Genomic DNA, 25,831 nt, shown 5'->3' with positions numbered 1-25,831 from the left:
GTAATTAAAATACAGTATTTAACTGCTGTACCGGTACTAGTCTAAAAACCCCTTTAGGGGTTTATACGTTGTAACAAATGGCTTTAATAAGAGTTCATGCTATATAAGCTATTTGGACAATTTATTATGACTGACATACTGACTTGTGGAAAGCTATTAAAGCTGGTATCGCAGCAGATTAATGGCCATAGTTTTAAAATGAAATGTTACAACAACAATCACACTTGATAGTACAACCCTACAGGAACCTTGTCGGTAACACCTTGTAATAACCATCATTAATAAATGGTAAATTGTTAGTTAATTAAACTTTCAGTAAAATGTTATTTAACTAGTTTATAGTTAACTCTAGACAAACAATGACATGATGATTTATAATGATTACTATTTATTAGCAATATTATAATTTGTCATTTTAGCGTTAGTTAATAGTATCTTAAAATAATACGATAGATAGTTAATACTTTGTCAATGGTTTATAATTGTTTTGTAAATATTTAACATTATGTGGATGTTATTATAAAGGTGCAGCGTATGCTAATAATAACTAAATGATTAATAAATGGTTTATAAAGTAACATTAATGCTGCCCAATTAAACCTTTGATCTATAAAAGTGATGATTATTTGTTTGATCACTGGTGATATCTAAATAGTGTATTATGGTAATGTATAGTAGTAGTGTGTAAAAAAGAAGCCTTCCAAAGAATTCATTAACCATTTAGAAAGTTATATAATCATTAATTGAAACTTTATAGCCATCCAAATAATGCTTATTAACGGTTTACAAACTATTTCTCAAAGGTTTCCAAATCATTTGGTTATCATTAACAACTACATTATATGATATGTATAAGATAAGTTATCAACTGTTAAGATTAGTGCTTTCAAATGATTACAATATTTAATTGCGAATAATTTCATTGTCATAGTTTTTCGGAATTAATCACACATTTTTAGCTATCCTAAATGTCCCTTAATTTTTTTTTTTTGGGGGGGGGGGGGGGGGGGGGGGGGGGGGGGGGGGGGGGGGGGGGGGGGGGGGGGGGGGGGGGGGGGGAGCGACGGGATGAGGAGGAGGGAGGGGCGAGCTAGTTGCGTTTTGTTTGAAAACACAACATCACCCAACATCGCTTAGAGCACCTTTAACTGACAGCACTAGTTAAAATACCCCAAATTATGGCATTACTAATAATCAGTAAACATTATTGATTATCATTTCAATGTTTGTTACCATTAAAATTAATGAATTTTTATGTTAACAACATTAAAATTCGGGGGCGGCTGTGGCTCAGTGGTAGAGCGGTTGCCTGCCAATCGGAAGGTTGGTGGTTCGATGCCCGCCCCTGCAGTCATTGTCGAAGTGTCCTTGGGCATGACACTGAACACCTAGTTGCCCCCGGTGCTGCGCATTGGAGTGTAAATGTGTGTGAATGTTTATCTGATGAGCAGGTGGCACCTTGTATGGCAGCCCTGGCCACAATGTTGTGAATGTTTCCTGTAGATGTAAAAGCGCTATGTAAATACAGCACATTTACATTGAAGTTTAATTTACTGTGAATTAATAGATGATGGTTATTATAAGTTGTTAACCAAGGGTTCTTACTCTTCCTTATTTCTACAATCTGTGCTAGATTTAGTAAACAAGAATTAGAAAAAGGCATAGCAATAGATATTTAAGTGGAATAGGCAGATTTAAACAAATATGGAGTTGTGATGTGAAATGGGGAAATGAATCGATGTTTGTGAGTTGAGGTGGTAGTGGATTTCAGTGACGGGGAGCAGAGCTTCTGAATGTTCAGTAACGGCAGTAATAGCCTAAAGGTTAAAGAAGCAAGCTTGTGACCGGATTCAATCCCCAAACCGACAGGATAAAAATCTGGTTGGGGAAAGTGAAAGAGCGGTGCTTGTCCCTCCCTCATTACTCCCACGGAGGTGGCCTTCAGCAAGGCCCTTAACCTCCAACCGCTCCGGTGGAGCTGCTCAGTGACAGTAGATCAGACTGTGGTTGTACGGGGCAGCTCTAGGTATAAATGCGGAACTATGTGAATGTGACAGGTTGTCATTGTAAATGAGAATTTGTTCTCAATCGATTTACCTGGATAAATAAAGGTTTCAAAATAAAAACAGTCCATTTACATTTACTTGACTGCAGTGAACCTTGGCCTTGCATTGCCACACAATTGTGCAATACGATTGTCATTTAAAATGAGAAAGTGTACACATACTTTTGGCCATATATAGTTAGAGTGTGTGTGTGTGTGTGTGTGTGTGTGTGTGTGTGTGTGTGTGTGTGTGTGTGTGTGTGTGTGTGTGTGGAAATGAAGGATCAGTGCATATGGCCAATTTGGTGCTTACTACACCCATACCATGTTGCAATACTGCCTATTATGCATGCTTTGATATATGTGTGTTTGTGTGCATGTCAGCATGAAAGCAGTGCATGGCATGTGCCCATATGCAGAGACTGAAAGGCAAAATTACCAATACATGAAATACAATTAAAAAAAAAAAATTAATCCGAGTGGTGTCTTGCATTTAAATTTGAGATATCTGTCTCCTAAATTTTACAGAGACAATGGATGTATGAAATGGAAATGGACTTTAGTTTGTGGTACAGCTTTAAACAAATATTCTACAGCAACATCTCTTTTCCAAAATCAGTGCCATTGTTGAATTGGACAATCCACAGAACACAACATCAATTTTTTTAAAGATATTTTTAGGGCGTTTTCCTGTATTAGAGCAGCTGAATGGAGACAGGAAATGGGAAAGAGAGAGAGAGAGAGAGAGAGAAGGGGATGACACGCAGTGTCAAGAGTCAAAACCCAGGCCAGCATGCTCTACTGTGTGAGCTAGAGTTCCCCCAATGGCTACAGTCTTTCACCTTCTACTGAAGAAATCAAAACCCTACCTGTACCTGACCCCCCACTCTCATTAGACAAGACAAGGCAAGGCAGCTTTATTTGAATAGCACATTTCAGCAACATGGTAATTCAAAATGTTTAACATAAAATGTTAAAGAGCAGTTAACATTTTTTAAAACACTACAAAAAAAATGGCTAAAATGCAATAAGACCGGTAAGAAATAAAAGAATAAAGGCAGTTTTTCGGGGAGTAACGGAATACATGTACCAACATTACGTATTCAGAATACAAATTATAAGTAACTATATTCCGTTACAGTTACAATTTAAATAGTTGGTCTTTAGAATACAGTTGCATTGTTGAAATGAATGGATTACATGACAATAGTTCTTTGTTTCACGAGTTTATTCACTATCTTATGAATTAAGGCAACTCCATAGATTTCCCAGAAGCCCCAATATGAAAACCAAAAAATTAGCTTGCTGTTGTCTTTTGTGTTGTACAAAAAGTAAGAAAAGTTTGCAGTTGCGACATTCCTCACAAAAGTCAAAATGTATAATAATAATAATAATAATAATAATACATTTTATTTAACAGTGCCTTTCTGAACACTTAAGGTTGCTTTACATAAAATAAAAGACAGATGCAGGGAACAGAAAAGTGTAAGCAGTTATAACAAAACAAAACAAATAAATAAAACAAAAACAGAAAAGAAAACAAACAAAAACAAAACAAAACAAAAACAGTTATGAAGAATTTCCATGTGTAAAAAAAATTTGCGCCAACCTTTGGATAATACATGTGATGGTGCGTAACACTCCGAGGACTTTGTTGACTGCGTTTTAGTGACCTGCCATGGTAACATGAAATATCACATCCAGCACTCTGGATACAGAGCAGAGGTGGGTAGTAAACAGTTACATTTACGCCGTTTCATTTACTTGAATACGTTTTTGAAATAATTATACCTCCAGGAGTAGTTTTAAATCACTATACTTTTACTTTTACTTGAGTAAATTTGTGAAGAAGAAACTGGACTCTTACTCCACTACATCAGGCTACAATGAGCTTGTTACTTTTCTTTTTACCTCTTTGGTATTCTGTGTCACTGTTTTTATGTCTCATATTAACGTTTTATTTTGACAGAGAGACTTCCGCTAAAGGCTCTACCACGTGAAAGTGTTCCACCAATCAAACGTCGTTGTGCAGTCTCGTCACATGACCAAACTCAATGTCAGCGGCGGGACGGGTTAGCTTTACAGTCATAGCAAAACAAAGATGTCAAAATCAACCGTCGTCAATGAGGACACAGACAAGGAGGAACACCCCCGGCCTCATAGTGAAAGCATGTTTACCTTTTAGTAAAAGTGTGAAACATCAGCTACATTATGAAGTGTCTTCTGTGTCTCTCAAAACAAAAGGGAAATTTCAGCATTCAAAAACTCAACATCTAACTTGAGGAAACATGTAGCTGTAATTTTTGTTTTTGCTGTGGATAGGCGAATGTTTGCCTATTAGGTGACATGTGTTTTGAACATTTCCTATATATATATATATATATATATATATATATATATATATATATATATATATATATATATATATATATATATGTATATATATATATATATATATATACGCTGTTAAGTACATAATTCCATATGTGTTCATTCATAGTTTTGATGCCTTCAGTGATAATTAACAATGTAAATAGTCATGAAAATGAAGGAAAGTCACTGAGTGAGAAGGTGTGTCCAAACCTTTGGCCTGTACTGTATATACATACATATACTGCAGTATCCCTCCAAATTTGATGTGTAAGTCTCTTCATTTGAGCTATTATTTAATTAACAAATTCATTTTCCATCCATCTTCGACCGCTTATCCGGTATCGGGAACAAATTCATTTTAATTTACCTTATTGATTGGAGGAACTATAATTTGCCTAAAGATGATTATTTTGTGTTTTTGTCTGTCTGATTGAATGCTTGTGTTAAGAAATAATTTAGATGTTACTCAACATTTACTCAGTACTTGAGTAATTTCACCAAGCACTTTTTTTCTCTTACTCAAGTAATTATTTGGATGACTACTTTTTACTTTTACTTAAGTCATATTATTCGGAAGTAACAGTACTTTTACTTGAGTACAATTTTTGGCTACTCTACTACTCTACCCACCTCTGATGCAGAGCACAATTGGCGGTTAAGTGGCATCCAAAACAGCTGCACCACTTAACCCTTGTGTGATGTTAAAACCAAGAGCGCCATCTAGTGGGCTCAGAAAATAAAGACACTGGTTCACAAAGTTTCCTTCAGCCATCACTAATTATTAGGCTTTTAAATCAAAACAGACATTACAATTCATGTAGAAATACTTAGAAGTTTAATGTAGCTCCCTTAGCCGTGATGTACATCATTTATGGTTCATATTTGTGATTTATGATCAGATGATCATTTTCGTTTTTTTGTGAGAAAACAAGGAAATTCAATAATAAAAAGGTTAAAAACAAAATAGAAACAAGATGTTTGATTGAATATTGGTGCTTATTTCTTAGAACTTATTCAAAATAGGTGAACGTGCTTGAAATGTAACAATCGTTAAACTTTAAGTGGTAATAATAACATAATAGCGTTTGCAGAAAGACAACATTCCCTCACACAGACACACACAGAGACAAACAGACACATAGACACACACAAAGAAAGACACAGAAGGCCCAGTTAGGGCGAGGACACAGTTAAGTTTCATTGCACCTACATTTAAAGACCCAAACACCTCAAATTTAGGACTAATAGTGATGTGTACTGTTTGCGGTCATTGAAATAAGCCGTGTTTTATGTTCTTCATAGAAAAGGTCACGGTAAGGTCAATGAGTTTAAGTTTATAGCATAGTAGCATAAGTAGCAATGGCATAATTCTTCTTTTAGCAAACACTGAAAACCGGTCCCACAGACCCAAACACCACACAAGGGTTAATAACCCTGATGGAGCCAATATGACTCCAATCCACAGTTTACTGACTCCAATCAGTTTATTGGACCTAATTAACCTGTTGGGACAATAAAGAAATACCTCCACAGTTCCCAATGGCCTGCGAATCGCAACCAATCAACAGCATGGATATGGGATTGATTGAAGAAGAACACCTCGATCTCACAATCACTGAATCGTGTTTTTTTCCCCAATTTTTCCGTTTCCTAATTGGTCATCAAGGGCTCCTTTACCAGGCTTGAATATTGATTGATTGATTGATGTGGACCTTATTAGGACAAACGAGGTGTGTGCATTACCGTATAAGGTAACGCACGTCCGTATTTACAACGAGAAGAGTCTGTACAGGTGTGCACCGCATGGTGTTATAAATCAGTATTGTTTAATTGTTTTTGCGTACGAAAATTCTGACCTTTTTGGTGCACAAAGTTTTTTCAGAATAGAATCCACGCAGAGTTTTTTAGAAAAGGCCCCTGTTTTCCCGTCAAAACTCCAATAAAAAAAGAAAAAGAAATGAACAATTCCCTTGCCCTTTGCTGCATATCATACACAATTCTCCCCGTTTTCATGTCTTTAGCTGTCCTGTCGAATAAAGGCCTAAAAATGCCCCAAAAATTATCTTTAAAAAAAAGAACTGGTCTGCCCACTAATCCAGTTTGCACACTACCTGTACTGTATGCATCTGGCTTGCTGCTGGTTAGCTTCTGGGCCTGTTACTGACTGAATGTCTGAGCGGAAGCAGGGTGCATGATTGCACCTCTCTGTGGTCGGTACGATAGAAGCTGTCGACATATTACTTCCTGTTTGTGTTGCAGGAAGGAGAACAAATAAGAGAACAGTCAGAGGGGACCGGAGAAGATTTGACACATCCAGACACTGCAGCGTGCCCAAGCAACAGACTACACACAGGTAAGACACAAGTATTAATATCTTACAGTCAAGCACCTGAATGCAACTTCAGAACCAGCTGGTTAGTCAGGCAGCTGATTCAACACTGTGACAACAGGCTGATCCTGGTGCTGTGGTTGGCAGTTATTCGGTGGAAAGTAAATGAAGTTCCATTTCCTGTTTGAGGCGGGGATTTTATGTGTCAGTGAATAGAGTTCAACTGGGGCTGCAGCAATGTGGATGGCCACCTGCTCCAGTTACACCAAGGTTGTCAGGGCTTTAAGTGGAACTATTATGTGTTTCAATATTTACTGTCATATCTATATTGTCATAATGTTGTAATTTCATGTTAAACGTGGGCAAAATAATGAGGTAAATGGATTTAAGACAAATCCCTGTGAGATAAAATGTTTTACTCTTGGCTAAGTGTTACACAACTCCAAGCCAGGCTTCTATACTTGGTCATCTGCTTCAGAAAGGAACTACTGGAGTGTTTTTCTTTTTTTTTCTTCTTTTTTTTTACTATTCACATGTCTGTATCAGGCCAACTTTTCCCCAAACCTTGGAGTGAGATTTGGGGGGGCCAACCCATATTTTGCGCGTACAAAGCAATTTCTTTGGGTCTTTATCCTTCAGGGTTTAAAATTGGATCTGTTATATGTGGGGGGATGGGGCTCTCCCTAGGGGGTCTGGGGGTATGCCCCCCCCCAGGAAAAAGAATTGAAAAATAAACCATTAAATGGCACTTTCTGGAGAGTTTTGCAAAGAAATGGAGAAATCAAGTCTTACTTGATATGTGCAAAACTGTAGGGTTAAGAGACTTTGTGTTGTTGTAGTATCAACAGGTATTAAGGCATTTAGCGTTTACATTATTAACTTCTTATGATATAAGAACTGACCCAGACAATGTGCCAAACATAATGAGCCACATGAAGAGACAGTAGCTTATGTCAGCCACACCCCTGAACAGGTCCAGGGGTCCCTGCCTTGTGTAGGGACCAGGGACCCAAAGTTAAATTTTATGTTGAGGGATTAACTAAGACCACTGAAATTCTAAAGAATAAGAACCATTGACTTACATAAATTCTTATCCTTTAACCTTTGTGCCAAGGTTCAGTAATGTTTGGCCCTCATCCTCTGTACCCCACTTACTGTATTTACTTTTTGGGGAAATAAAGACTATTTGTTCAGCTTATAAAACATCAAATTAATTATTTACAGTTTCATTTAGAGATGCACCAAGTTTAGAGAAGCACAGTAGTGGCCCAACGTTGCAGTTTAGTATATATAGTATAGTATATATAGTTTTGTATATATAGTATAGTATAGGTCAGATGTGTTTCATCAGATTTTTGCTCATATTTCCAACTTTGTGCACATTCTAAATATAACTCCTCCCATCTCTGTTGTCCGAGATTTGGAGAGTTGTAATGTAGTCTGCTGTGCATGTCATTGCTCCGCTGATATGGTGGATCTCGTTCAGACCGTCTGACAGACACAGGGGCCCATTTGGGTCTCTGGTCTCTGACAGAGTTGAGAGGAGGCTGTACGCTCCTCATCATCGGAGGTCTGCACGGATGCAACGCGTCACTGCCCACAACAGAGCGAGTCCACTAACATGAACTGAAGCTGCTACACTACCAGCCGTACTGCTCACCTCTATTTTCACAGATAGAGTGGTCACGAAGCGACGGACGGTCTGTGATACTCAGAGCACATACCTGAAGCCAGGGAAATGCACATGGGATGGATCGTAAAAAAAAAAATTCTCAGTTTGCGACATTTCGAAACATCCACAGTCAGGGAGCGCTCTTTAACCCCCACACATTCTCTGAAAGCAGAACTAGTCGATCACGAGTGGCTCAACTATAAATAAATAAATAAACTCATCTTTCAGAAATTTGACCGACCGGGTTGACACTTCAGCGTGAGAAATCGGGGGTGTGGCGTGTGAGCGTGTGAAACCAGTCAAATGCGTGTGTCTCACGGCCAATGCGTGAGAGTTGGCAGCCCTGCTGTATACGTAGTCACATGTATCTGCATGCTAACAGCAATAAAAGATGTAATCTTGGTTGCCAATGTTCTTAAATACTCCCAAATTCCGGGTTGCATTACTGCTGAAACATGTCCAATTTGGACAATTTGGTTCAGAATAGAAAGTGTTCCTTTGTTCCATTACAATCAAACATTAGCCTTGATCTAAATATTACGTAGCTGCATGCTAACAACAGATAGTAATCTTGGCGGCCAATGTCATTTCTCCCCTGTTTTGGGTCACATTACTCCTAAAACAATGTGAATACAGGTGTAGCAGCTATGGGTAGCATGAGAAAGATAAAGTGTTTTTGAACATTAAAGCATGTAAACATTTTTTTGTAGAATCACAAAATACAAGTGTGAACCTGAAAATTATATAGTTCCACTTTAAACATCATACCTGCTGAACATCAGCATTATTATTATTATTATTATTATTATTATTATTATTATTATTATTATTATTATTATTATTGCCAATGTGCTGACACCAGCATTCAGCTCAAAGCCTCGCTCTGTCTAAGTAGAGCCTCACAGCTGTACACTCTTAGTCATGATTTGTCATACTTCCACCATACTCACAAATACAACACACATACGTGTTTTTAGTTCTGCATTTCTGCTGCTTTCAGTATTCCGCTAAACTACAACAAACTGCTTGTTGAATCATAAAAGCAATAATTTCCAAAATTCTTTCATTGAAAAAATAAAACATTTAATTGAATTTTAAAGGAAGCACTATAATAAATGACATTTTAAAGTGCAGTTTTCTAATGATATATTTTCATTGAACTAACTTTTGTAAGGTGAGGTGCAATCACAGGTGTAGCTCAATCCCTCTAAACTCACTGATCACCATAGCTCGACATACCCTCAGTTTCTGGGTCGTTGTTTGTGGATCCGTGTGCCCAAGATGACGCTTGTTTTGTTCACAACTCAAAGATATTGAGTTTACTGTCACAGAGGAGTGAAGAAACGAGACACTGTTCACATTTTACAAGCTGACATAAAAAAAAGTTAATTCTTCAAATTATACAGAGGCCTGGATTATTGCTATTCCAACCATCACGTGGTTCACAGTGTGAATACACAGTAATTACTACCTTATTCACTTACACAAATGCTCACTTATTAACGTGTTTGTGACATGAACATGTTTGAAACAGGAAGTGTGTCGGGCTTTAAACCAAATTAAACATTGCAACCAAACAGTGTTTTCACATCTCCATCTGGCCCAAAAATATTTTTTCCCTCAGACTTGACCCATCTGTAAATTAGTGGACACATTTGTGAATGTGAAATGGCTTGTTTCAGTGTTAATATGGATCCAACTGCAGTTCTAAGCAAGACCCCGTCCCACGAAGCAGCCCGATTGGTTGAGGTTAGGTACTGACCTTGAGTAGTTTAGGTAAAGAAAGACGCTTGGTCAGGGGATAGGACATGAACAAATCAGGTTCCTTTACCTCTCACAAGCATCGAGACCTTGCCAATAGTAGCGTACGAATGCTATTTAGGGGCGGGTCTTGCTCAGAACTGCAGTTAGATCCATAGAAGCGCTTCGTTTTACTGTCAGAATTTGATCCATTCGGCCGGATAACATTTGTAAAGTCTAGAAGAGCCACATGATTAAATAATGTAATCCCTGTTTAAGTTAGCGGAAAGCTAAACAGGAAGTAGCTGGCTCGGTCGGACTTCACCTTTTTTATTGGCCACAAAGTACGGAAGCAGCGACTATCATCCAGGAAATTTTTGGCCCCATGGCTTCATGTGCCACTGAGCAACTCTCATAGAAATGAATGCTGTATCAGCCATGTTTTGAAACACAGGGCCCCCTCTCAGACTGTTCTTCTTCCCTGTGTGTTTTGTTGACAGACGATCAATCCGCTGTGCTCTGCTGCCAGCCGAAGAGAGGAGCCCTGAGGAGACAGGCTCGCGTTGACCAACAAACCCCAAAACACCTTCAGGAGGATCCCTGGGTTCGCCTTTCAGACAGCTCGCCTGAAGAGCTGCCCGAGATCCACCGCCACCCCTCCCCCAACGCGGCAGACAGAACACAGCCGACTAACGTCCACAGCAAGCCCGCCGCCATGACTGAAGAAGACAACATTCCTGAGCTCAACGGGACAAATGGGACTTCAGATCTTCCATCCGACACCACTCCTGAGAACACATCTGAAACTCCGCCGGGAGCAAAGATGGCACCACCGGTGGCACCCAAGCCTGTCTGGTTCCGCCAGAGTCTGAGGAAACTTCGTGACGAGCAGGGCCAGAAGAAGCAAGCTAAATCCGCCGAGCAAGGGCCTAGTGTGGTCTTAAACAAGAGCTCTGGAGTCAGATCGGCCTCGTCTGCAGCCAACCTATCCATCAAGCAGAAGATCCACTCGTTTGAGTCTTTTTCCAGTCCAGAGGGTCCAGAGAAGGGGGGAAACAGGAGGCCTGTCGCCCCTTCTGTCTCTCTCTCTCTGGAGAAGGAGTCCGGGAGTCCCCCTTTCTCACTTGGAGATCGTGGGAAAGCTGAACATAAAATCCCAGAAGAGATCCAGGAATCTGTTAGGGAGACAGACAGCACACATGTCCCTGCCATCACCTCCTCCGCTTCTGAAGCTTCTAGTCAAACAGCCAAGGAAACTGAAGATGAACCTCCGTCTATCCAATCCCCCACAGATCTCCCACTTTCTGAAACCATCAGCGAGGAACTAGACTCAGGGATACATGATTCTCATTCAGCTCCAGTCCATGACGAAAGGAATGTCTTTCTACCTAAACAGGAGTGTGAGCTAGAGAGAGAGGATCTTACCAGGTCCACAGAGTGCAAAGTCCTGCCCCCTCTGAAATCTGTGAGATTCCCTGAAGCTGAAGGGGAAAGTCCTCCAGAGGGGATGGAGGAAGATGGAGCGCAGAGTCAAGGAAAGCTGGCGACTCCAGCCACAGACAGTAACCCGAGAAGCCTGGAGGGAGAAAGTTTAGAGAGAATCCTTGCCTTCAGTAACCAGGTAATCTGTCCCATGAGGACCTATGGCAGTGCACTTTATTTGCAATGCAATAAGGACAGCAGTCCAATTATTAATTGGTATTGCCACACTGACGTTTTAGTATGTTTTTTAGGCAATCTCAGGTGTTAATTGGAGCACTGTCCTAATTGCCTATTACATATTATTATTCACATTCAGACCCAGTCTTCAAAATTTCAATCTTTTAGTGTACTTTATTTGGAATGTGAGCATTATTTAAAAGAAAATTCCTCATACACTGTGTGATTTTGAGCTAAACTTTTTTGCTGCAGGCAAAACAAAGGGAAGGACCTGCGTTTTTGCCAGACTGTCTGACGAGTGACGAATGAATGTTCAGCCAGCCATCTCCTCACTAGAGCATTGGCGTTATGAACAGCTGTACTATCTTTACCTTTATTAAAGCCTGATGACGACACCAGGCTGCTACACCATAATCAAACAGACCTCAACAAACATCAGACTGCTCGCTGTAACCCGGCATTCCTCCGTGCTTGGCTGAGATGGACGACATTGAGCGACTATTTGGACCCAGCCCTACAGATTTTGATCTGATTTTTTATAGACCCATCTCACAAATGAACCTGCAAAATCCCTGTTATCACACAGTGTATAGGGCATTTAATTAAATTCAACTTTATTTATGGTGTCATATCATAACAGAAGTTACCTCAGGACACTTTACAGATAGAGTAGGTCTAGAACACACTCTATATCTATAGCAAATCTATAGCAGGGCCTAGCAGGGTATAGCAGGGTGTAGCAGGGCCTAGAACGGCCTAGCAACTATGATATTTATCGCCAACTATTTTGATAATTGATTGTGGACAAAACAAGACATTTGAGGACTTCATCTTGGGATTTGGGAAACACTGATCCACATTTTCTGACTTTTAGAGACCAGACAACCAATCCATTCCTCCAGAAAATAATCCATACATAAACGATAATGAAAATAATGGTTAGTTGCAAATCTATTCTATTTTAATGTTGTTTGTTGTTATAGGTTTCCCAAGCGTGGATGCGCTCCCTACCCATGTCCCCCTGCCATGGTAACCCTCACACCCCAGACCTGCAGGACGCCTCCGCGGAGGATTTTACCAACCCTGACCCAGACAGCAGCGACAGAGGCTTCTCTGTCAGGTAAGAGGTTTGGGTCTTTTTTTTTTAATACATTAACACAGAGATCAGTGTTTAAAAAAGCAACGTTTTTGTCACTTTTTAGGCTTTTTTGTTCATTTTTCAGCAGTTTTGTTGTTTTGTTGACGTTTTTGACACTCCCTTCGCTGTTTTTTTTCCATTGATAATTGGCACTTATATGTAGTACATTACAACTTTAGTTTAACAAGCTATGTTGACTGTAATGTTATGTTTTAAATGTGGTGAGTCATGTTTCATGTATGTTTTTAAATGCACACCCCGGGGTAGAGTAGCTAATGGGGAACCTATAATAAAGCAAACATAACTAAATATGACTTTATTATGTTAACAGGGGCTCAACATTTAGAAAGCATGTTGTGCCTGTTTTATATTCATGAGGAAGTGGTTTAGGTCAGAAAAGAAATTGACTTCCTGTTTTAGCAGAGAAGAAGTGGCAAGTTCTAAATGAGTGAGAACAGACGTTAAATACAGCCGTGTTCTACACTGCTGGCATACACAATGCTCACAGGTTTGTTAGTGAGATTACATCCTCATCTCTAATGTGTTTTTTTGTTTTTACACACAGCCTGGCCACGTTAAGGGAGTGTACCATTGAGCGAGGGGAGGGGGGTTCTCACGACCAGGCAGCACCCACTTCTGCTTGTGCTCACTCGCTCATTTCAGCCATCCCCTCAGAGGAAATACAGAGGATGATCCAGGAAGTCCAAGATCTGGATGAAGAGACACTGAAGGTAGACTTTCACTTGGTATAACCAAGTTTTAATGATTGTATAGACCAGGGGTCTTCAACCTTTCTTTATCTGAGGGCTACTGAGAGCTACTAGCATTACATCACTTGCATTTATCTACATAACAAACAGAAGCTGAATGAAGCTACTGTTTATTGCAACACCCAAAGCTTATGAAAACTCTTAACTTCACATCAAGGTTTATGACTGTTTTACACTTCTTATTGGCCACATAGTTAGCTACATCACAAAAAAATCACATCAGGGTCCAAGAACACAACAACCACTTTACACTGCTTATTATGGCCTACATAGTTTAATGAAAATTTACATTAGGGTCCAAGAAAACAACTATTTTACCCTTCATATTATGGACCACATAGTTACATCATCGGTGTCCAAGAACACAGAAGACTCTAGACTCTGGACAGGTTATAAAACTGTAAAAACTATTAACTAACTATTTTTTACGTTATGATGTACTGCCAACAGACTACAAATCCCTTCCATCAGGGGTATTCAAGGTTTTTAGCCTAAGTAACCGTTTAGGTGAAAGAGAGACGGAGAAGGGATCACCTACTATTGCAGACATATTTTATAAAATAAAGTTGCATTTTAAACTGAAGAAAGTAAATGGACATAAATTAATTATTAATACGTCATGTTTTAATGTTTAACATACTGTACATGTGGAGGCTACAGTGACTCCTTAAGTTTAACTTTTATAGCCAAGTGAGACAGACCAGCAATCCACTCCAGAAAGATCCGAAACTTTATCCGCAACAGTTTCTTCACAGTTTGATGTTGGCAAATGCAAGTTGCTTCTGCTACAACAGTGTTCTAAGGCCATTGTAGGAGGAAAAATAATGTTACAGTACCAGGAGAGAGGGTTACATAAAAAAAAACTTTTATTTATGGTAAAAAACATGGATATTCTCTGTGATTAAATTGGAAATTTTAGAAATAATTACTTCTCTGCAATTTTCACACTTTGCAAAGTCATCCAGTGGGCTGTATGTTTGACACCCCCCCCCCCGGTCTAACCCCCACCCAACCTCCCAGCTATCAAAAAATAGTCCGTTTTAATGCTGTTCTCACTCTGTTAGCGTGCATTCACACCGACTGCGTCGGTCGTCAGATGTGCACTCAACACACAGACATCTCAACATCTCACTCCAGGAAAGAACCTTGAATAAGTCATATAAGGGCTTGAAAAGTGCTTTTCAACTTTGTGTGGTAATAATAGCATAATAGTGTTTGCAGAAAGACAACGTTCCTGCACACAGACACACACACATACTGCACAGACGCACAGCCACACACACAGAGAGACACACACAGAAGACCCAGTTAGGAGGAGGACACAGTTAAGTTTCATAGCACCTACATTTAAATACACTCCAGTAGACCCGAACACCTCATATTTAGGACTAATAGTTATGTGTTATGTACCGTGTGCAGTCATTAAAAATAAGTCTTGTTTTATGTTCTTCACAGAAAATGAGCCAAGGTCAAGAAAAAATTATAAATAGCAAAATCTTTATTTTAGCAAACATTAAAAACGGGTCCTACAGACCCGAGCACCACACAAGGGTTGACGTAATATGGGTTGAAATGTTGAAATGTTTTCATCAGTTCATGGTCAGATGGTGGATGGATGATCAGTCAGCACATTGGTTTGATGCAGCACACTATGTAACTGAATCATAACTTGATACAATGAAAAGCTAATCTAGTAACTGCAAACATGTATACAGCTACTGTCTCTGATTACGGAAATCCATCCATCCATCCATCTTCATCCGCTTATCCGGTATCGGGTCGCGGGGGCAGCAGCTCCAGTAGGGGACCCCAAACTTCCCTTTCCCGAGCCACATCAACCAGCTCCGACTGGGGGATCCCGAGGCGTTCCAAGGCCAGGTTGGAGATATAATCTCTCCACCTAGTCCTGGGTCTACCCCGAGGCCTCCTCCCAGCTGGACGTGCCTGGAACACCTCCCTAGGGAGGCGCCCAGGAGGCATCCTTACCAGATGCCCAAACCACTTCAACTGGCTCCCTTCGACGGGAAGGAGCAGCGGCTCTACTCCGAGCTCCTCTCGGATGACTGAGCTTCTCACCCTATCTCTAAGGGAGACGCCAGCCACCCTCCTGAGGAAACCCATTTCGGCCGCTTGTACCCTGGATCTCGTTCTTTTGGCCATGTCCCAGCCTTCATGACCATAGGTGAGGGTAGGAAAGAAAATTGCCCGGTAGATCGAGAGCTTTGCCTTCTGGCTCAGCTCTCTTTTCGTCACAACGGTGCGATAAACAGAATGTAATGCCGCACCGGCTGCTCCGATTCTCCGACCAATCTCACGCTCCATGGTCCCCTCACTTGCGAACAAGACCCCAGGGTTCTTAAACTCCTTCACTTGAGGTAAGGACTCACTCCCTACCCGGAGAAAGCACTCCATCGGTTTCCTGCTGAGAACCATGGCCTCAGATTTGATTACGGTAATCACAGAGGAAAATGTGACTTTATGATAGATAGTACGTTTGTGCGTGTGTGTGTGCGGGCATAAGTGCGTTTGTGTGTGTGAATATGTGCATGTGCGTTTGTGTGTGCATGTGTTTGTTTTGGCATTTTGGTCACATTCTGTTGCCATTTAGGCATAAATGAGGATAAAAGAGAAACATATAATTTTTTTCTTTTGTGCTTTTTGAACCAAATTAAATTTAACTTGCTTTTTACACTGCAGCATTTAAACTTATTAAATTAATAAATGATTTTGATGAACTTCAAATAAATAATATGTTTCTTTGGTGTTTTTTTCTTTTTGCACCTTACCTGTCAAGTGTTAGTTGGGGTGTGGTTTGCACACGGTGCGTAGGTCTGCTGCCCTTACATAGAAGGTTTTCCTATGCTAATTAAAAAAATTACATGGCAAACGTAATTCATCGACCAACTCGGACATCTGGGAGCCATCATGGATCTGCAACTGTGTTCCATGTACAACATGGATGATGAACAGGATTTCACATAAAATAAACTCATGACCTTTACCTTTTAGATTTAGATGAAATGTTCACACGCAGTATGGCCTTGGTGATGTGAACAATGCCTTCTAGTAATAAGACAGTAAATCTGGCTAACTGAAGTAGTAACTCTGCCTCTGTTCCACAGCAACTGGCCGACATCCATGTTGTAAGCCTGCATAAAGAGGAGGGAGCTGGGCTGGGATTCAGCATCGCAGGAGGCTCGGACCTGGAGAGCAAAGCTCTGACAGTAAGCAGAGCTCTACACACTCACAGTTTGCACAGGAGAACAAGGGTAAAGGGTGATTAAGGGTTCTGTGGAGGCTCAACGCAGAGCTTTCACCGTAGCCTACATAAGTGGCCTGACGTTTATACTTGTGCGTTGTTGTGTGCGTTAGTTTCTATAAGAGAAGAGTGTGTGTGTTTGTGTAACAAGCATAGTATGCACACATTGCAGACATTTTACAAATGACAATTAAATTCTGCCTTATTGACTTAAGACCAGGTTTTTGTTGGTCAATGGCGCAATCACTTTCTGCTGCCGCAAGATAGCATTACACCAAGTATTCACCTGAAGACAAATCCCTGTAAGACCAGCACATCCATGGGCGCAAAGATGGGCGCAGGTGCATTTCCTATTTAAATGACGTGGGTGCTGGACGAGAAATAAACAACTGCGTCGGTCTTAAAATGGCAAAGACACTGGCATCAGGCTTTGCGATAGGGCCTTTAGTGTTCCTCTCTCTAAAAATGGCAGATGGAAAAAGGCCTACTGAAGCAAGATGTTGGGTCTGGGAACTCCCCATCGGCAAGGGCTCACTCTGAGGGGCGGGATAGACTGTTGTTTTTCAAATTCCCTCTGCACATAATAGGATAGCGCTAAAACCAACCTAAAATTTAACTTTTGCCGTTTCCGGTCGGCAAAACTCCGAATACATCTTCCTTTTTTAAGAATTACTTCAATGCTTAACTCAAAGTCTTCAAGAGTCGCAGCCAAAGCCGACTGAAGAGACTGCTGTTCGCTAGCAGCAGCAACAGCAGTAGCAGCAGCAACCATCTTCTTTATTTTTGAGAAGCAGGATATTCACATAGAACCGTCGCAACTCTGCCGTCATAATATTAAGCCTGCCCACTGACTCTATACCCGATGTGATTGGCCAGAATTGACCAGAATTTGTTTTTTCCAGCTCGCAAACCAACGGAGATTTGCTAGACTGCCCCAAAGTGTAAATTACATTTGCTGCCGATAAGGGGCGTCTAGATTTCTAGGCTAGCATATTACAGCATTTCTGATTAACAATTGGGAGGGAGCACAAACCATGCAATAAAGAAGGGCCCTTCTTTAGAGTACTGTCACTTTGCTGCCTGTTTTTTTTAAAGAGGCAGACTGAGCCTGGAGAAAATGTGTATTGGATTTGGAAATACAATTAGTTTAAAATGTGAACAAAGGCAAATACTAACCATTACTTCCTTGAAAATGCATATATTAAGATTTTGCAAAATTGATTATTTTAAATAAGCCCTACTGTCAGCTAATGCCACAGACACTGTGCACACACTCTCTGAATGTCTGTGTGTGTTTGTCTTCCACCCAGGTACACAGAGTGTTTCCCAGCGGCCTGGCGGCTCAGGAGGGCACCATCCAGAAAGGAAATGAGGTGTTGTCTATAAACGGACAAACACTGCGTGGCGTGACGCACGCAGACGCCACCGCCGCCATGCGGCAGGCTCGCAGTCTCAAGCTGGCCGTGGTGGTCGTCTGCAAGAAAGACGGGGAAGGAAGACAGGAAGGCGGCAGGAGCGAAGAGCCCCACCCTGCAGGTGATTCATGCAACACACACATGGGTGTAGTCGGAACACATTGAGTGTTTGAGCCTCTCCAGATTCCCAATGCTTTTCTAACAACAGGGGTATCAATGTATGCAGAACATAAGAAAGGTTTTCACATTCTGTACTTTAGTTTAGAGCTGCAAAGACTAAACGATTAGTTAACTATTAAAGAGCCCCCATTATACTGTTCCTTACCATCATATTTGTTCTCTACTCGGGTCTACTAGAATTGGTTAACATGCTTTGATGTTCAAAACCTCAAAGCATGTTAACCCATTCTGTTTCTCATACTGCCCACTCCTGTCAGGATTTGTGGCTAGAACCCAGAAGCAAACAGAAACACAGCTTGACGTTTTAACAGTTTAGTTCAGAATGGGAGAATTCAGCAGAATGGACTGTTGGGGGAATCCTCTCAGGTCAGAGCAGGTAGTGAACACCGGTAGGGAAGACAAGGCATGCAGGGCTGGTAATTGCAGGTGGAGAGTGGCGTCAGGCTGGTTCAGCTTGGTATTTCTTCAGGAAACAGTATTAAGGTTTGAAGGCAAAAAACAGCAGAAAACACAAAAAGATCATAGACAGATACTGGCTGGACGGTCACATACGTGACAAGACTAACTGTCCGGCGCCAAACAGAGCGGCTGGTCACACGCTGCACTCTGAGAGAAGCTCCAGGAGACCCCAGCCTTTCACTTTCCCACTTGCAGCTTCGCAACATTTGCTGCAGCTCCTCTGCTGGAAACACCACTATCAGTCGACTTATACAGTAACACCACTTATAAAGGCCCAGCCTAATGTTGAAGGTGCTGTAGGTAGGACTGTGTAGATCCAGGACTTAGCCAGATAATTTGAACATCAACAATTTCTGTCCCCCCCGTCTGCTAAAACCAAAACGGTCTTCTAAGCCCTTCCTCCCACAAGGGAGAATGACTACGACACTTAGGGTTAGTTTTAGCAAATATGAGAGAAAGTTAGTTTTATAAATGTTACCTACTGCATCTTTAAATGATATGTTTGGTTAGCCTAACGTTAGCTCGGTAGGTATCTACCTAATTATTTATAGAAATATGGCATTATTAAGTTTAACTTTACTTTGATGTAACACACGTTGATAACAAATGCACAGCCAACACTTCAAATGCATACATTTCAAATTTATTCAACTCCACTTATTTCTTACGTGTTGCGTCTGATAGTGGGTGCTTTGGAAGCGCGGAGGAAATACACATGCATCCTTGGTGGAATTCAGAGGATACTTAATAATGGAACAGTCCTTCAATGGAGTTCGATGAATTATCATCCTCAAAATTCAGCCATTGAAAGAGTGAAAGAGAGAAAGGGCTACTCTGTCTGAGGTTGCCTTCCTAAAAAAACATTCTGCTCTGATTGGTCATTTGACCCACTCCGTTGCCATTGGGTGGGCTTTGGATGCAGGGCAGCACATATGAAAAACTGGGCTAGCTTTCTCAATCAGTGACATCATTAATTGAAGAATTTCAAACAGGAATGTGGGCGAGGAGTTTCAAACAGTTGAGAAAAAGTGCTTTCTGTGGGAGAGAAGCTCCATTTGGAGTAAAAAAGGTGTTTTTTTTGGTATGGTAAAATTACATAAAAGCAACAAAAAAAACAGCTCCAGCTTGTTAAATGTGAATACTTTTTTTGATTTCTTCTCTCCTTTGTGACAGTAAAGTAAATATCTTTGAGTTGCGGGCAGAACAAGACATTTGAGGACGTTTATTGGGCTTTGGGAAACACTGATCCACATTTTTCACAATTTTCTGACATTTTGGAAACCAAACAACTAATCCATTCATTCAGAAATTAATGGATAGATTAATCAACTGGTAAAATAACCATTAGTTGCAGCTCTACTACAGTATGAGATAACTTACTGTACACCTATTGACTGAAAGTTTCAGCTGTACAATTGAAGGTATGGTGGGCTACATTGGCCCCGTTTGATTATTGTGTTGTTGTGTTGCAGAGGAGGAGCAGGGAAGTCCGGTGAGTGTGGAGCTGGAGAAAACAGCTGGAGGAGTTGGCTTCACTCTGGAGGGAGGAAAAGGCTCCATCCATGGAGACAGACCTTTGGTCATCAACAGGATATTTACAGGTACAGGGGGTCCTTGTTTGTACTAAGAAATGGAATCCGTATGAATGTAACGTGGGGGGGCTCACTCCCACACTCACACTAAACATCATATTGGATAAGAACAGCTGATTTCAGACCTGTAAACAGCTTCAGCGTTGATAATCACTGCTCTCCCTGGTGCATACATAAACCATTGCAACTGGTTTTCCACACACAGTGTCGGTTGGATTTTTTTCCAATACCAATGCTAAAGTCAAATACTTTAACAATGACAAAATTATTTTGTCTGATTTTGTCTAAAAAATATTAGGCTGGTGTAATTTAAATGTTCTAAATTGAGTCTTTCATTTTCTGAAAAGCAACGGTTTTGACCTTGTTAATACTTTTTAGACCATGTGGATACCTTGAATATAAGTCTTTGTTATTTGCACTGAAATGCAGGTTCCCCGTTACTCTATGGGCGAGATATCCAGTGTGTGTGTGTGTGTGTTTCAGGCGGATCAGCAGAGCAGATTGGTCTGCAACGTGGAGATGAGCTGATGCAGGTCCAGGGAGTCAGCCTGCAGGACATGACTCGCTTTGAGGCCTGGAACATGATCAAGGCTTTACCTGAAGGACCCATCACCGCGGTGATCCGGAGGAGGCAGGGGGGGGCCGAATGACACACACACAGCTGTCCAGAGCTTCTTACTGATGAATGAATGAAGAGGCCAAAGAAAAAAGAAAAAAAAGAGAACAAACAACAACACACATATGTTGGCCTTTTATTACCTGTCTCATAAACTTAGGAAAGAAAGCAACAAATCCAGCGCTCCGCTCTTGCTATAGCCTCACCGGTAAAAAAAAAAAAAAAAAGGCTACTTTACATAAAATATTCCGGAGGGACCGAAACGTTAGTATTTTGTAAATAAACTGTGATGCTAAAGCATGAGCAGAATGCAGGATTTGTTCCTTTATTTTTCCACCTGCACAGGCTCATAGAACTTAGGTAATATGCCATAGTGGTTCAACAACAACTTCTGAATACATTTGTAGTATTTTTATATCACATTTCTGATTAGATATTGAAGTTAAAGAGAATTCCAGTCAATTTTAACACGTAGCTCTATCATTTGTATATTTGGAGTGCTGTCAGCAGAGACGAAAACAAAACCAATCGGTACTGCCAACACCGTGTTATCCTCCTGCTAGAGTTAGCACCCAGCAGGCTTAAACAGGGCAAGTTTTAAATGTGTTTTTAGCCTCTAAACATGTTCAAAATGTCATTACAAGTGCCTACCAATGTGCAGTGAATCCTTGTCCATTTGTCCGGTTTCCTGGGACTAAGCCTCAGGTCTGTGGGTTATCTTGCACACTGCTGTTTTGTTTACTTTGAAATTAGATCAGAGTTGTTGAATACAGAGCCCGGCCACTGTCACGGATAAAACGAATGTATGCACACAAATAAATGAGTCATGCTCTCAAAGTAATAAATTGCGCGTCCAAATTATTAAATGTTCTTCTCAAATGACTGAATGTGTACTCTAGTATTAAGGGATAAAAAAGATAACACAATGGTGTTCAACAGGCATACTAGTCTCCGCAGCGCTGTGGAGTAAGCAGAGACTGGGGCTCTGCAAAATAGTCTTGTGAAAGAAGTTCTTTTACTGGAACGTTAGCACCCCGCAAAAGAAAACGCCACATACAATACTAAATTTAGTTAATTAGTTACACATATGAGCTATTTAAATTAGCTGGATACAAGGTTAAATCATCATTTGCTCCGGTGTATCTCTGTGTGTACTTTGTCCACAGCAGTCCCACCAATCTGTCCCAAAATGTCCCAGTTAGAGAGGAAAGGCCGTGAACATTGTTTTGTAAATCTTTACACACATTCCCTGAAAGAACCGAGCGGGCCTGCCTTGTTGCACCATCCAGTCTGTCTTAACCCTTGTGTTGTCTTCACCCTCGGGACTCTCTCGTATCCCTTGGGTCAAATTGACCTCTGACTTATTTGGGGTTTTAAAAACAATTCTGAAATAACATTTTACTTCATAATCTATTAACAAATATTGTCTTTATCTCCATTTCAAACAATTGTGTATATGTTTAGGAAATGCAATCAGTCTCTACTAGAACACAATTAAAAATGGAAGTGTGATTTGTTTTTTGTTTTTTGTCCTAAGGTTATAAGTCATGTTAAAAATCCACTGTGGAAAAAACATATCCAGAGTGATTTCTGAATTGAGTAAGGGATACATGTTTATCACTGAAAATAAGGTAAGGCCATTGATTTTCAGGTAGAAAATGGATAAATTTGACCCAATATCAAAGGGTTAAAAAAAAAAGAAGCCATTTTCAGCGTTTAGCTTGCTACCTCAAAGTTTGTTGTTGTTTTCCGAAGAGGACTGAGTTTGAGAACGGCAACAGACAGAGAGCAAAAGGGTCCTGAAATCCGGCGAATGAGCCAGGCTTTATCCTGGAAATGTACTTCTGTTGAGCAATACGGACAAAATGAACACAAAACTACATGAAATCCAAGTGGCCCATTTAGATCAGAATGTCCATGGTTTTCATTTGTCCCTGTTAATTCTGCCAGCATTAGGTTACACTGTGGTGTATGTAATGAGTATTATTGAAACCACATCCAATGTACTAGCATCACAAAAGTGATTCACAAGTGTTGAGGGTACGGGGCTAATGTAACACATGTGGTGACCAAAAAAAAAATTTTGATATTAAAGAATCTATTCACAGCTCCTAGCTATATAAGTTTTCATTTATAGTAATTTATAATTTATATTGATCCCCAGTGGGGAAATTACAATTTACACTCTGTTAGTAATCACTACACACAGGCCTGAAATACACACAAATGCTCAGGACCTAATCATGCACAAAATTTGCAAAATTTGCCTGTAAAAATTAGTTGAATCTTAATTAGCTTTATAACAACTCATTTGGCGATGGCTTAAATGTAACGGATGCTGATCAATATAAACTAATGATGCAGTAATTTAATCACATAAATTAAGTAATTTGAGAGAATGAATTATTCATTTGTGTATTGTGTATTTGTAATTTAAATAGTCCAATAGTGCAAATTATTGTACTGCTGTTTTCTTTTTCTGCATGACAACCCGCAACTGTTTTTACCTAATTGCTTCTTTGTTCACTATGTCTAGAATGAGGTGGTTAAAACATAAATTTCCTTAAGTACTTACTTAAAAGTTTATATTTGCTAAAGCTTTGGCTAAATTAGAAGCTTTTCCTTTCAAATGTAGGCCAGAAAAACGTGTACCAAGTTGTTTTAACCGCTCTATCCGTCACAGTATGAAAACTGCAAGCAACTAATCAGGCCACGTGAGTGATGTGACATATCGTGAAAAACAGATGTTTGGTAATGTGAGTCAGGTGGTCTGTTGTCTCTCCTCTTGCTACAACGGTGGCCTTACTAATCAGTCTCCAAGTCTGTATAATGGCTCAGCCTGACTAGGGCTGGGTACCGAATTCAATACTTTTTTAGGCATCAACCAAATTGTCTGCTTAGTGTTGAGTATCAACATCATAATGATCACCATTCAATACCCAATTTCAAAATCTAGGGAGTAAATCTTAATAGCACGAGTGAGCCAATGAGCATGCAGCATGCTTCTTCCAAGATCTACTAATGCTGCTGATTGACTGTCTAACATTAGAGTTACAAAACTCTACTTAACGCAAAGAGACTGGGCTCAAGTAGCAGGAGCTGACTTTTTTTTTTAAAGATTTGGGCCATAAGGTAAGAAATTTATTTTTGTTTAAAAGGTCTCATGGCATGAATATGTCACTTTATGAGGTTTTTTTACATTAATATGTGTTCGCCCAGCCTGTGTGTAGGTGCCCTTGGTATCCTGCTCGGCCTTTAAGGAAATGAAAGCTCAGATGGGCCGATCTGGAATCTACCTCCCCTTTCTCTGCTTTGCCCACCCAGAGAATTTGGCACACCCATGAGAGAGAGATGTAATGGCTTTCAACTCAAGCAAAGTAGCAGGTCAAGGCAACACCTCCAGCCTCCACCTTGCCCCCCCCCTAGTCCTTAAAAGCTATAAACTTCAAAATGGCATGTCCTAAGGAAAGCTCATTGTGGGACTGGCTCTAGTGGCTGGAATTCTGCACCAAGGCTGAATTTTTGGAAAGAGACTTCAGGGGACCACTAAGATAGATAACTTTATTGTCATTACACATGTACAAGTACAAGGCAACGAAATACCGTTCGGAGCATGCCTCCGGACCGCTGCTAATACAAGCGCCGCCACACGCACTCCCTGAAAAACAATATATGCAGACAGCAACATGGTACAATACAAACTTCACAATGTAATGCACAAGACAACACACAGTTCATGTGGACACAGTAAGGAATTTTTTGAGGTGGCATTGAGAGGGTGAGAGAAACACAGATCGAGGCAGACATATGGATGTGGGGCGGGATGGGGGGGGGGAGTGTATGGTGGGTGTGTGAGATAGTGAGTTGTGTGTGCAATGTTAGCGTCAAACTATCTGTGTTGTTAAAAGCTCAGTTCATCGGTGTGACCTTGAAGAGATAACCAGAGTACAGGACGAGATAGAATGGCCAGCTACTGGTTGTTTTCCTGCTCGGGTGAAGGGTTGCTGGGGGGGGGGTTGATCAGTTGCAGTCCAATTTAGGTTGACTCGGTAGAATTTATCCGAATCAATGTCCATCCCTCAATTGTCACCGACCTCAGCGACATGCGAGCATCCATATCACGTAGTGATTTTTGCGGTTATCCACCTTTTCTGCCAGAACGGTGGTCACACGAAGCAACTCCCCCGACTGGGCCCTGTTGGTGTCAATCCCCTTCTGCGCTTCAACGGTCCGGTCTGAGATGTTGCGAGACAGATCATAGGACTGATCATCCCTCAGATGTAAAGACTTCATCCTCTCAATCTCTCCATGTAGGCACTCTTTAAGTTCCCCAGACGGCTGGTGGGTGAATTTGCTGGCGGCTGTCTTACCAATTTTCCAATAGGTCAGCGAGACCCCAAGGCCGACGATCAGGAGCCCCACCAACAGAATAACAATTATCCAAATGTCTTCAACGTCTTCCACAGTGAGAACGTCCAGGCAGATCACCTGCCAATCCCCCCAGGAATCGCGAGCGTAGCCTGCAGGGAACGTTCCACTCGGATATTGTGGCTCCCCCGGAGAAGCATGTTTAGATGACAAAATC

At 40.7% G+C, this 25,831-nt stretch overlaps 1 protein-coding gene across 3 annotated transcripts in view; it reads left to right on the top strand.

The window, feature by feature from the left end:
- il16 (interleukin 16) overlaps positions 1–22,035 on the top strand; it is a 52,704-nt gene extending 30,669 nt beyond the window's left edge. For 2 of the 3 annotated variants that reach the window (XM_034867610.1, XM_034867592.1), the window contains exons 19-26: positions 6,677–6,772; positions 10,661–11,779; positions 12,801–12,937; positions 13,521–13,686; positions 16,848–16,949; positions 18,295–18,520; positions 20,511–20,639; positions 21,114–22,035. In XM_034867610.1, the coding sequence (XP_034723501.1) occupies positions 6,677–6,772; positions 10,661–11,779; positions 12,801–12,937; positions 13,521–13,686; positions 16,848–16,949; positions 18,295–18,520; positions 20,511–20,639; positions 21,114–21,280 (2,142 nt within the window). In that variant the 3' untranslated portion in view covers positions 21,281–22,035. The remainder of the gene's footprint in view (positions 1–6,676; positions 6,773–10,660; positions 11,780–12,800; positions 12,938–13,520; positions 13,687–16,847; positions 16,950–18,294; positions 18,521–20,510; positions 20,640–21,113) is intronic. The other variant, XM_034867600.1, reaches the window with a different exon arrangement.
- Positions 22,036–25,831: the final 3,796 nt, after the last annotated feature.

The sequence above is a fragment of the Etheostoma cragini genome, chromosome 1, assembly GCF_013103735.1.
Source record: "Etheostoma cragini isolate CJK2018 chromosome 1, CSU_Ecrag_1.0, whole genome shotgun sequence".
NCBI classification, from domain to species: Eukaryota; Metazoa; Chordata; class Actinopteri; order Perciformes; family Percidae; genus Etheostoma; species Etheostoma cragini.
The sequence above is the reverse complement of the archived record's forward strand: the minus strand, read 5'-3'. Positions and strand labels throughout refer to the sequence as shown.